The sequence below is a fragment of the Alosa alosa genome, chromosome 12 (genome assembly GCF_017589495.1).
Source record: "Alosa alosa isolate M-15738 ecotype Scorff River chromosome 12, AALO_Geno_1.1, whole genome shotgun sequence".
NCBI lineage: Eukaryota > Metazoa > Chordata > Actinopteri > Clupeiformes > Clupeidae > Alosa > Alosa alosa.
The window spans coordinates 3,592,143-3,606,226 of NC_063200.1; the positions used below are offsets into that span (position 1 = coordinate 3,592,143).

At 38.5% G+C, this 14,084-nt stretch overlaps 1 protein-coding gene and 1 long non-coding RNA gene across 2 annotated transcripts in view; one reads left to right on the forward strand and one right to left on the reverse strand.

Moving 5' to 3' along the window:
- Positions 1-219: 219 nt before the first annotated feature.
- On the forward strand, positions 220-2,597 carry LOC125305083. The gene is made up of 5 exons (XR_007195335.1): positions 220-410; positions 583-687; positions 1,431-1,530; positions 2,043-2,147; positions 2,221-2,597. It is a non-coding gene; the product is annotated as an uncharacterized LOC125305083 (long non-coding RNA).
- A 10,162-nt stretch (positions 2,598-12,759) lies between these two features.
- LOC125304780 (cytochrome P450 2G1-like) overlaps positions 12,760-14,084 on the reverse strand; it is a gene marked incomplete in the record, with an annotated part of 7,595 nt that continues 6,270 nt past the window's right edge. Inside the window, 1 exon segment of the mRNA XM_048259279.1 lies at positions 12,760-13,829. Within this exon segment, the coding sequence (XP_048115236.1) occupies positions 13,645-13,829 (185 nt within the window).

Consider the following 14,084-nt stretch of genomic DNA (forward strand, 5'->3'; position numbering starts at 1 on the left):
TGTAGCAGACATAAATTCGCACAGTCCAAGATTATGCTACATCAAAAAAATGTTTTTACCGTTTCCGTAGATTCTGTATTCTGGTCAAACTCCGTTGCTCACCTCTGAACTGCTCTCTGTTAGGAGAACTTCTGCAGTAGGGTTTTTATATACGCAGCGTGATGATGTCATTATCAAATAAATCGCGCTAACTTGCTTTCTGTTCTACAACAAATGTGTTAACATGACCAGGTCTAGGATGCTCAAAAATAATGTTTTACAGCTTTTGCGTGCTCAGAACACACACAATACAACATTAGGAAAAGTTGTATTATGGATGCAAAAGAAGGGTGTTTTGTGGCGCCACATGAATTGTCAAAAGTGCCGAAGGTCCATGAAACTTTAATGAACCACCAAGATGGATTTCAGTGGTAAGTTGTCAGACCATTACCTTTATAAGCCTTCTTAGCTTTAATGTATGTATGCATATACTATCTATAATCTGCCTTTTTAGATTTAATGTATGCATATACTATCTATAATCTGATCTACTGAAATGAGACTGAAACGTTTATGAACTGATGTAAAACCACAATGTTTCAGGATCTGCAAGGATCGTTCTTGTCGAGGGATGGCCTCTGTTCGTAAGGGGACAATTTTCCGCAGATCGCGCCGATCTTTACAGAATCATTTAGAATTCATATACAGGTAAGGCCATACATCCACGCAATAGGCCTAGGCTATTAAAACAAGCTAAAGCAAATGTTTATTTTTGAATTATGTATAGTTTAAAATCAGGACATCGGACATTAGCCATCCTAAGAGTAGCCTAATTTAGTAGGCCTAGCCCTAGACCAGAGTGTAACCACTTGCAAAGGTGCATTTTCCCTCTCCGCCCAGATACGCTAGTCGGCGGCGAAAGTACCACCAATCGACCCATAAAGTGTTATAGAATCGTCACAATGACTCTTGACTTGCGTGCACTGTGCTGGGGCATGAACATGAATGCTCGCGTTGGCACACACTAGGCTACTTTTTTCTTGTAGGCTAGGCTACATGTAGACCTACATGACAAGCTTGCACATATACTACATTTTCTTACACACGCAAAAGAAAAGCTTGCATTTACAGTTTGTACAGGCTACTACACCATTTTTGTCTTGAAAGTGTATAAAAGTAGAAGTAGGCTACTTGATTATATTATTTTACATGGTGCATGACGCCCTCTACAGGTAGTCTGGTGCAGTATGGGAAATTGCATGAAATTGCTCAAAGCAATTCAGAACACTGAATGGTTATCCAGACCGTCCTTAGGCCATCTCCCACCGACTCCACTGTACCTTATTTATATTTCAGTAGGCTTTATCAGTAAATAGAGGGGAGCTTGTGAACCCGGCTGTCCAACAAATTTACTTTGTCCTTTGCCCTTTGTCCAACTGGCTTTGTCTCAGGTTCTCACAAGGACTGATAATGAGACAGGTTGACCTTATGGATGATGGCGTGGCAGCAAGCAGCAGGACTCTAACAAGAATGGCTGCCACCTTAAGAAAGGTATGATTTTCAGATTCAGTTTCTACTGCTTTGACACCAACACTGTTAATTTTGGAATGGCCATGCAAATCAAGCTTACTGAATTGATATGTAACCTCTTTGTTTTTACCCATCATGTACTAATATGGCTGACACACATCAATGATTTGGCAATAAACAACAAAGAAAGACAAATATGACACAAATGAAAGACAAAAGAAATATTTTGCGCTCAGTACATTGTGTTTGTCATACTAGTGACTTACTGTAAATTAAATATGACCAGTTAATGCAAAAAAATCCTAATCATTCCTAAAAGAGAAAAAAGCTTTTTGGACTATATGGAATTATCTTCTAATACTATATATTGCATGCTTTCTCTTCTGCAATTGGTTCTCTCAAAGTTGCTCTTAAAGTTTGTGTTCCACCATCACTAAAACATAATTATAAATTTGATAATCTGAAAAAAGTTTATAGAAAGCAGTTATGTGAACAAGACAGCCTGCGATGATGTCCTGTCTTTTTGGTCTCAGGTCTGTGTGCGAGCAGTAAACAAACTCAAACGTTGTGGAAAAATGAGGGTTGGTGGTCGTCGTTTTGTTATGCTTGATGAAAGCAATTTCTCACATAAGAGAAAGGTAAAGTAGTCCTCCCCCCTCCCACACACTCAGATATACTATATACAATATATATATATTATTGTGTTTGCAGCATAATTGTGGACGGGTTGGTCCATCCTGGCACCGCACCAAAAAATGGGTTTTTGGTATTCTGGAGGTTGAACAGAAGACCCGAAGGCCTCTTCTGAAGATTGTACGAGGACGGTCACAAAATGATCTGTTGCCAATCATTCAGCGTCATATTAGAAGAGGCTCGGTTATCATCTCTGATGAGTGGAGAGCGTACTACAGGGTATTAACAGAGTTGGGCTTCAGACATTACACAGTATGTCACAAAATAAATTTTGTTGATCCAACTACCAGAGCCCACACTCAGAATTTAGAATGTGCATGGCAGACCTTTAAAATGGATGTTTGGCGGCATCGTGGCAATCGTTCATCAAAACCTTTAAAACAACACCTGAAAGTTATACAGTAGAGTGTGAGTACTGGCTTGCCAGAAATCATGGGTCACACATACTTGGACGCATCATACATGATATAAGAAAATACAATGTACATGAGTGCTAAGTAGGTCTATTTTGAATCGAACGATTTTACCACTACAAAATATAGGACCATGCCGTGCCATTTTTTGCCTGTCTCATAGTGTTTGTGTAATGTGCTCAGAGCATTGATATGTGTGTTGGTTTAAATAAAAAAGATGAACTAAATGCATTCCTTTTGACTTTACTGTCCAAACTCTCATTTCATTGTGCCTCATATTTGTTTATAATAACCTTATATCTATTTATAACAACACCTCATTTGCTCTACTTTACCTAAAGCGGACAAATAACACCTATGACATTAACATAGTAATTTATAATATTGTGCATATGGGGTAAAGATGCTAGACTCGGTACTTAGTTCATTGCACCCTTTAATTACTCAGTAAACTTATATCTGTTCATAATAGGGTCATATTCTTGTCACTTTACTTAGAGCTGACAAATAACACTTATGATATTGCATAGCTGTTTATAACTGTGTGCTGTATGGAGATGTATAAATTATTATAACTTTATTACATAGACTTATAACTATAGATATATAGGACTACAGTAGAAGTCAAAACTCTTTATGCATCACTATGCATTTAGCAGAGAGAAGCAGTTATGATGCATCATAAAACTGACAAGTGAGTAGGCAGATCTTGACATATTTATAATGCATTATTCAAATTAAAATTATAATCATTCATAATTAGCTGTCATAATGCATCATGAAGTTGGCTATGAAGACTTGTGAATACATATAGATGGTAATAATGAGCATTACAATGCTATAGACACCTTATAAAACATTATGAATGCATTCATAGGGCGTTATAAATACAACCTTCATAGAAAGTGTTACCAAATAAATAGTGTTAACAAAAACACGTTGCCCATAATTACTGTCACCCCTGCTTATAATACCTTCTTAAGCCTTCCTTTGCCAATTAAACAGCTCATATATTCTCCTATGACAACCCATAAAGAATACAAACCAAGGGATTTAAGACCATTTGTCTTTATAAATCTCCAGAGATCGTCCAGATTCTTAAGTCCACACTTGTGCATTCTCCTCTGACTCAGCCCACTGTTTTTCTCTGGACTTTAGATCAGGGGACTGAGATGGCAATGGCAGAAGCTTGAATTTGTTGTCAGTAACCCATTTTTGTTTTGATCTGGCCATTTGTTTTAGTTCATTGGCCTGATTCCTTAATCCAGCCGAGTTCGACTTGTTAACTGATAATGCTCAACCCTTGATTCAGTAGCACCACTCAAAATGAGAATAAGAAAACAAGTAGGCGTGCTCCATGGTATTAGCCTGGCGGGCCATCCTATATCATTGAAATGTATAGTCTGGCATCGAACCATTCACCTCGCTTAATCCAAGGGGCGGGCAGAGAATTGTCTTTCAAACTGCCTAGGCATGCAATAGGCAAGCGCTACGACCATATCCGTATCTGGTCGGCAAAACGGCAAATACATCCTTCTTCGAAAGGAATGACTTAAGTCCATTGTGTTGCTCAACTTTCAAAGAAAAGCACAAGTCCAACTTCTCCAAAATTGACGCCAACGCCGATTCAAACAACCCCTTCTTGTTCGCCATAGCCACCTTCCTTGTTGTTCACCGTCGCAGGACTGTCATTATCCTGTTAAGCCCGCCTTAAGACTCTCTAACAAAATAGAGCACTGTGATTGAATAACATCCACGGTGTTAGCCAATAGAAATCCCTATGGTTTGATACTAGACGTACAGGCTGAGCAAATAAATTTGCCGCCGCTAGGGTGTGTCTAGATTTCTAGGCTACCATGGTATACCACACAGACAAAACCCCTCAAACTAATAGCGCGTAAACTTGAACAAAAATGGCGTACCACTAAATTGGAAGTTTTTCGCCAAGCATGGAAAGATAGCTTATCACCTACAAAAAAGCACTCAACGAGGCTAAGTCAACCTACTATTCCTCGCTGAAGAAAACAAAAATAATTTTCTCTTTAAATTTCTCTTTACCACAATCTCCCGCCTGACGAAGAGACACACCTAAGTAACCAAATCTATATATGCCTTAACAGTAATGACTTTCATGAACTTTTTCAATGACAAAATTGAAACATAAGATTAATAACCAATCAGTCTCACCAAATATTCATACTCCATTGCTGAACGGTAGCAGAAACATAATTGAATCACAGATGAGACGAACAACGTTGAATTCATTTACACCTTTTGACATATTAGACCGCACTTCCACAATTTCCTCATCAAAATCTACAACTAGTCTACTAGATAAGAACAGAAAGGAACCGCACACTGGGCTCTAACAAGGACATCCCATAGAAGTACACAAACACACCATCTGACATGAGAAGCAGGGTAGACATTTACATTTGTTTACAAATTTGGTCTTTTTTGTATTTTTTCAACAATCAACACAAGCAGATCAAAACTGGTGCTCAGACCCTCAGGCATATTGGATCATGACGCAGAGTCAAAAAGTCAAAGGAATGGTCGCAGGTCAAAGTCCTTACATTCCTTTGGGAGCAAGAGTATCTAAGGTGTAAATCCTAAGCTAAAATGTGAAATATATGTAAAGAAGGAGCAGAAAAGCTTCAAAATCTTTCGATGCCAGCGTCATCGCGTATTTGCAGTCAACACTGCCCCCTGGCGGTAGAAAATTGCAATATTTATGGTGGAATCGAAACTTAAAGAATAATTCTGGTGTGATTTTGACCTAAAGTGTGTTGAAACATGATGCCGAGTGTGAATGTATGTCTCATAGTTCACCTCGGCTTGTCCCCTGCACTCAGAAATTCCAAAAATAATTCAGTGAAAATGCATGGATTCCAATTGCTGCTACTGGAAGCAACTGAATCCATGCATTTCCACTTAATTATTTTTGGAATCTGATCCCTTATCATACCTGTTTGTTCCATAGACTGTATATACTGTATATATACAGTCTATGGGATCAACTGTCAGTTTCTCAGGTTTTAAGCATACAGTCTCACTCTCTTAAGACTACACATGCTGTTCAACCGTTTCCTCTTTCCACAACTGTTTCAAAATAAAAGTCCTCGCCACAATAATTCCCTATTAAATAATTTAACCATTTAAACTATCCACCTATTTAACTGTTCAGTCATTCCAACTATATTAAACCTCATCTACATAGCAAATAATTTAACCTTTTAAACTATCCACCTATTTTACATTACATTTGGCTGACGCTTTTTAACCAAAGCGACTAACAACATGGTAAACAGTAAGTTTTAGAACAATTCTCACAATTTTAGGACAGTTTAAAAACATTAGAGTACAGTAAGAATAAGTGCCGGGTGAGTGCTGTTTTTAACAGTTACTTGTCAGTTTAAAACGGCTGGTGAGTGCTAGGATCAGTAAGACTTGTTGTAAGTGTTGCTATGAGAGTAGATGTTCTCTAAAGAGCTGGGTCTTCAGGAGTTTTTTGAAAGTGGAAAAGGATGTCCCTGCCCTTGTAGGAACTGGCAGTGTGTTCCACCAACGAGGAGCAACAGATGAGAAAAGTTTGATTGGCTTGAGCGCACCGGGTGGTAGAGCTAGACGCCGCTCGGCCAGAGGAGCGCAGCGGGTCTGGAGGTAGTGTAAGTCTGTATGAGGGCATTCAAGTAGGTGGGAGCAGAACCGGAGACTACTTTGTAGGCAAGCGTTAGAGACTTGAATTTGATGCGGGCCGCCATAGGTAGCCAGTGTAGCTGGATGAGCAGCGGGGTAACATGTGCCCTATTTACCTACATGTGCCCATGTACCTATTTAACTGTTCAATCATTCCAACTATATTAAACCTCATCTACATAGTTCAGTCATTCCAACTATATTAAACCTCATCTACCTAGCAAATAATTTAACCATTTAAACTATCCACCTATTTAACTGTTGTCATTCCAACTATATTAAACCTCATCTACCTTGCAAATAATTACAGTGCATGAAAATGCACTGTTCTGTTATCCGAAGTCTTCTTCTTCTTCTTCCCACCAAATTTCTGCGTTTAATTCAGCTTTAACCGTTTAACGTAGAAACTTTGTTCAAACTTTGTAACGTAGGTCTTGAAAAGGACACGTGGGGAATGTATTTTTCACTTTTGTAAACTTTATACTTTTTGAGATATTAATAAAAAACAAGCTTATTTTTCCCCATAGTCCCTTTAAACTATCCAACTTTTTAACTGTTCAACTACTGTCAACTGTTCAACTGTTGTAACTGTTGTAACTGTCAGTCAACTATGACTCCCATCAACTGTATCCTCTGCCTTCAACTATTTCAAAATAAAAGTCCTCACTAGCTAGTTAGCATTATTAGCATAATTAACATTTTAACATAACTGCTAAAAATTATTAGCTAAGTTAGCTGAGTCACATGGTTAGCATAGTTAGCATGCTAGCATTTTTTTAGCAAAGCTGCTAAAAATTATTAGCTAAGTTAGCTAAGTAACATGGTTAGCATTGTTAACATGTTAGCATCATTAACATTTTAGCATAACTGCTACAAATGATTATCTAAGTTAGCTAAGGTACATGGTTAACATAGTTAGCATGTTTTACAAAACTGCTAGAAAACATGAGCTAAGTTAGCCAAGTAACTTTGTTAGCATAATTAACATTGTTAACATAGTTAGCATACTTTAAACTATTTGTCTATCAATATGCATTAAACTATCAGTCTATCAACAACTTTTAAACTATCTACATTTCATTTTTAGACTTTCAACATTCATGAAACTATGTGTATCAACATCCATTAAACTATATGTCTATTAACAACTTTTAAACTATCTACATTCAACTTTTATACTGTCTACTTCTAAACTATCAACTTTTATTAAGCTATGCTGTCTGTCCTAGCTTCATTTTCATGCACTCGTAATTCCCTGGAATTACATTCTCTAGTTATATGTTATTATTATTCCACTGATGCTTTTTGTGTGTTTAATGCAGCTTCAACCGTTTAACGTAGAAACTTCATTCAAACTGCGTTGCGTAGGTCTTACTTAGGTGACTTCAGCTATGTATTTTTCAACTTTGTAACGTTTATACTTTTTAAAATTTTGTTGCTAGGTTACGGGGACGCTGGCGAGACACGCCGCTCCGTCTGGCATCATGTTTTTGTTTGTTTTTATGTAATGTTCGTAATTTTATGTAATGTCATGTTTATTTTTTTGTATTGGTTTGTCTAGTTAAATGTTTTCCCTATTTATTTACGTTATTTTTGATAGTTTTCATGTTATTCTTAGTCCTTTTTACTGCTTCTAAGTCAGCTGAAATTGGGAGCTTGCTATGGCTAGCTTTTGCCCTAGCTGGGCATCGGACATCCTTCCATCTATCCGTGAGTAGTGCTGCACTTCACTGTCTGGTCGAGGGGATCTCTCGGGACAGCTGGACCTGGGCTACTCTGGCGGGAGATCTGCCGCGGGTCACCGAAGCTGTTGCTGACCTGAGAGCTGCCATGCCAACTGCAGACTAACTGGGCCTCTGACATCCTTCCATCCATCCGTGAATGGTGCACTTCACTGTCTGGTCGAGGGGATCTCTCAGGACAGCTGGACCTAGGCTAGCTACTCTGCGAAAGATCTGCCGTGGCCGCCGAGCTGTTGCTGACCTGCGAGCTGCCATGCCAACTGCAGACTAACGTTAGCCTAGCGGTGAGGAGCTGCAGTCTCACGGAGTAACAGACGGTCGCTGTTAGAAGTCCACCGAGTTGCGGATCTACACGATCGACCACTACTTCAGACTGTGCTTCCAGTGATCTCCAGACTGCAGTCTACAAGGCCTAACGTTAACGTGATCTCCAGACTGCCAGTGAATTCACGGGGTTGATCATTTGCTAACGTTAAAGAACTTTGTTGGCATATCGGTTGTGAAGACACTCTGTGCAGTCTTCACGGATCATCATTGCCCTTGGACATTTTCAGCTGGTTTGGAAATTGGACTAATTTTAACATCACCTTTCCCCTTTTTAAATATATTTTCTTTTTTTTTTTTCACTTTTTATTTGTTTTGTTGTCTGTCTTGTATGTCTTGGTGTCACGGGTACGCTGGCAACTACATAGTGCAACCCAAAGCGCTCCAACAAACAAGACACATTAGAAGACAAACGATGCCAGATGGAGCGGCGTAGTCGCCAGCATGCCCATGACATCAAGACATGACAAATACATTTAAAAAATAACAAATACAAAAAATGCTGGACGGAGCGGCGTAGTTGCCAGCATACCCGTGACACCAAGACATACAAGACAAACAACAAAACTCCCGCCAACTGTCAGTCGTCATCAACTACAACTTCCATTTTCATGCACTCGTAATTCCCAGGAATTACATTCTCTAGTTTTTCTTCTAACGCTTTTTCCGCGTTTAATGCAGCTTCAACCGTTTAATGTAGAAACTTTATTAAAACTGCGTTACGTAGGTCTTACTTAGGACAGGGGTGGAATGTATTTTTCATATTTGTAACATTTATACTTTTAGAACTATTAATTAAAAACTATTAAAAATTTCCCCATAGACTTAACATTGTCGATTATGGCATCACAATAGGGCACTTAGAATCCTATGCCAAGTGTTCCGGCCACCTCCAGCAACTGTCTGTCTCAGGCTTTGAGCCACTGATCTATAAAGTTATTTATAGATCAGGGGCCGGTTCCCCAAAACGTTCTTATCGCTAAGTAGTTCTTAACCTATTCCTTAACCTATCTCTTAACGTTATGGCACGATTCCCGACACGTTCGTACGCTAAGTATATCTTCTGTAAGTCACACGTTGGTAAGGTTGGTCTGAACCATTCGTAAGCTCTCTCTTAGCGTTGTTTGAGCTCTCAAGACGCTAGTCGCCGCCACTGTGCAGCAGTCAGCAGACTAATAAAATATGTTCGCAATGGATGCAGGCCTATTTATGAAGTTTACTTTATTTGGTATCAGAACTAATATGGTGGTAATTAGCCTTGGCTATTTAGTAATGTCATTAAAGCGTTCAAATTGGCAATCACTTTTGATAATTAAAAGCTGGCAAAGAATTTGCCTCTAAATGGCTAAGATCTATAAATGGGTAAGCATGGTGGTGTCCAGTAAGCGACCAACTAGGCCTATGGCAGCGATCCAACGTGTCCTTGTATTGAATCAAAAAACGCTGTGTAGTCCATGTCGCCCCATAGCTCTTTTTGTTGCTGTTGCACAAGTTATTCCGAAGCTGGAAAACGGTGTCACCTAGCTAAGCTCACCTCGCCCAGCAAAACTTCCAGTTCCTTGAAGAAGCTTGGTGCCCTTTTTTTATGTTGCTTCCCCACCATACTGTATCTAAATCTCTCTCTGTTCGTTGTCTGAGGTTGCTTTTTATTGAAAACATTAACCAATGGCATTTTTTTTATTTGAACCTTGAATTTCCCCTGGGGATCAATAAAGTATCTATCTATCTATCAATACCGCATTAAACAGAAGTAACTGCAGCTGCTTGCCAATCAATTATAATTGTAAGGTGTACCTTACCATTAATATAAGTAATAATATAAGTGTATTACATAATTTTAAGAAGTTGTTAAACCCATGTCAAGAAGCGGCACAAGTGGCACAACGGGATAAGGAGGGTGGATAATTAGCGAGGGATAGGCCTACCCGGTTAGTCTACCAGTCACAACATATCGTGTGAACATATTACTGACAATTTGATAATTTAGTTAATAGTTTATATTTTACCGATAACTTAAACTATGTTAAAATAAATGTTACTGGAATAATTTGAGGAATGTTTCATTTGCATAGAACGTGTTGTGTTTCTTAACCCCGTCATGCACCTTCACGTGAAGTAGAAAATCGATTCCTGAGCAATCAATGTCAACTAATTCAGCACCTTCACTTGGGACAGCTTTGTAACGCCAAACGTAGAGAGGCAGCGTGTTAAGAAGCTTCCTAAGGGACACTTCGGGGAACACACTTAGGAACATAAACAACTTTGGTAAGATATATCTTTTGAGTCTTCTTAGCGCGCTAAGAGTGAGCGTTATCGGGGAACCGGCCCCAGTGCTTTAAGCATAAAATCTGGCTCTCTTAAGACTACAGATCCTGTTCAACTGTTTCCTCTGCCTCTGCTCAAAATAAAAGTCTCCACTACAATAATTCCCTATTAAATAATTTAAACATTTAAACTATCCAACTATTTAACTGTTCAACTATTCCAACTGTCAGTTATCATCAACTATGCCTCTAGCCTACTATATTAAACCACCACCTACCTAGCAACCAATTTAGCAACCATTGAAATTAAGCATCTATGTCAGTTTCCATAGCAACCAACATGATTATACTAGCAAACCACTATAGTAACTCCTTTATTTCTGATAGTAGCCACCATGGACACCCTAACAATAACCTAGCAACGACTTCAAGTACCCTAGCAACAGCCTAGCAACTACATTCACAGTTAAAACCTAGCAACCAACATCATTAACCTAGCAACCAGCATAGCAACCACCATACTACTCTACTACTCTAGCAACAGTCAGTTGTCATCAACTTTGACTCCCGTCAACTGTTTCCTCTGCCCACAACTGTTTCAAAATAAAACTCCTCACTACAATAATTCCATTTTAAATAATTTAACCATTTTAACTATTCAACTATTTAACTGTTCAGCCTTTCAAACTGTCGGTTGTCATCAACTATGACTTCTGCCAACTGTTTCCTCTGCCCACAACTGTTTCAAAATAAAAGTCATCACTACAATAATTCTATATTAAAAAATTGTAACCATTTTAATTATCCAACTATTTTACTGTTCAGCCTTTCAAACTGTCAGTTGTCATCAACTATGACTCCCCCCAACTGTTTCCTCTGCCCACAACTGTTTCAAAATAAGTACTCACTACAATAATTTCCTATTAAATAACTGTCAGGGCACACAGACTCAGGAAACAAGGTTAGGCTCAATCAAGTCGTTTTAATTTGAAAACAGCAACCAAGGCAGGAAAATTTAAACAAGGTCTTGAAGTGAGGTTAACGCTCAGAAGAACTTGACTTGACAAACAAGGCAGTCCTACATAAAGGCTCCAATCTTGCAAGAGGATATCGTCCAACAGAAAAAAGTCCAATAGAAAATGTCCAACATAAAAGTTCTACAACCTGGGACGAAGCAGGAAATTCCAGAAATGAGGAGCTGGGCTTGGAAACAAGGAGCAGTCTGTGCGCTGGAGTAAGTGTCTCCGTTGAAGAGGCCAGACAGAGAGAGCAGAGTGACAGGGGTTTATATGGGCAAACGGGAGATTGGATGATTGGGTAATCAGTAGACAGGGGAATTAGATTGGGAGATCGTTGGAGCAGAGTGACGAGGAGGAGAGACTGGTGGAGAACCTGGTGGTGTCGTGACACTAACCGTTTTCACTATCCAACTATTTAACTGTTCAGCCATTCCAACTGTCAGTCGTCATCAACTACAACTACCGCCAACTGTTTCCTCTGTCCTCAACTTCAACTTCAAAATATGTCCTTAATACAATAATTCGCTATAAAATAATTTAACTATTTAAACTACTCAACTATTTAACTGTTCGGCCATTCCAACTGTCGGTTGTCATATTTTAGACAATATTCAACAATATTTCATTCAGCAGCCATTTTTGCATTTTCATGCACTCGTAATTCCCTGGAATTACATTCTCTAGTTATAACTATTCTCCTTATTATATTTGACCAACATTCTAATCTGTTCCCTGTTCAATTTTAAATATTATTATGTTGTTTTGTATTTATGTGTTGCTTTGGACAGAGGCGTCTGCTAAATCCATAACCATATCCATATCCATAACCATATCATTATCCATATCCATAACCATAACCATATCCATATCCATATTTGTATATCTTCATTTAATAGAATACAATAGAATGGAATACATTTGAATGTCACCATGATGGAATTTGTTTTAGCACAGCATAACCCAGTGATAGACAACTTAGATACTTTTATATTTTATAATTTTTTTATTCAAATACAAAGAAATTTTATGTGAGTATGGCATTGGTGTTTTTTTTTGTCCTTCAATTTATGAGTATGGTGTTTGGTGCATGATTTCCCTAATGTATTTGTGCTAATTTCACATCTTGAGCCTGTTTCTGTTTATCTGGATGTTTTGCCTCATACCACTCTAGAATTAATCAGTGCCTCACTAGTGCCACCCTTGTCAAAAATGTCTAGAATCGTCACTGTGTAAATGTTTGATGCATATCTATCTTCAGCATATGTGCAAATCCATAGGATAACAAAAGGCATTAGGGATGTCTCTGGATAATAATCATCTGTGTTATAGCTTCGTAATGCTATCCAAGTTGGGCAGGGTTTCTCTTACATTGTGACTACTCATGGTAATCATATATGGGTTAGCAAAGTAGGCCTACTATATGACCAGCTCATCAGATGACTTATTAGTAATTTAATAGATAAGCATTCACCAGCGTTTTTTCTTGTCTCATTTAAAACTTTACATTGGCTATGAAACTCAGGTAAAAACATTGTCTTGGTTTAAAACAAAAAAAACATAGTTCAAATCTTAGCCTAATATCCAGTCACGTATCACAATATGAAAATGCTGACTATCAACATCAACAGCAAAGACCCAGATCATTATCTAAAACCTCTTTTGTTCAAAGAAAAATTATAGGTCTACCACACATTCACACCAAAAGTCAGATGAGGAGACATGTGTAACAAAAGTAATAGCTGTATTGAATGTAGATCATATAGTGCCGATTGAATGCAAACCATCTTTAATACACTAAGCAACAATTTAGACTGATAGAAACACTGCAAAGAGTGGCAATTCAGCTGAGTGATCCTTGTGATAGTAATGGTAATAGCAGTAGTCTGGATTTACAATCAGTTCACATGTTCCAGTTCAGAAAAACCCTCGAAAAGAGCCTCATGAGCTGAGATTCTAGGTATACTGTCCTGTAGTACCATGGCTAATCAACGGGGATGACGATAAGCTCATATTGGCGGGGTATGTTCCCAAAGCTGCTGAACTCTGGCTTTATGTCAATGCTGGATGGTCCTCCAGGGGTGCTGAGGTGGAACTGCTGCACTATGGACACCAGGAAGAGCAGAAGCTCCATCCTCGCCAATGACTCACCCACACACGCCCGCTTACCTGAGAAATACACACACATACACACACACACACACATACACACACACACACACACACAGAGGCAATTTCAGCTCTGTTTTCACACTGAGATTAAGGGCAGAGTGTGTGTCTAGAATAGACTACACATTAAGATTTGTGAACCTTTTCAATATAGCAAGCAAAGAAATATTTTTATAGCCAAAGACATATCTACCATTAATGTTACCTATACAGTAATAGCCTACATTTGCCAATATAATGCCTAACAAAAGTTAG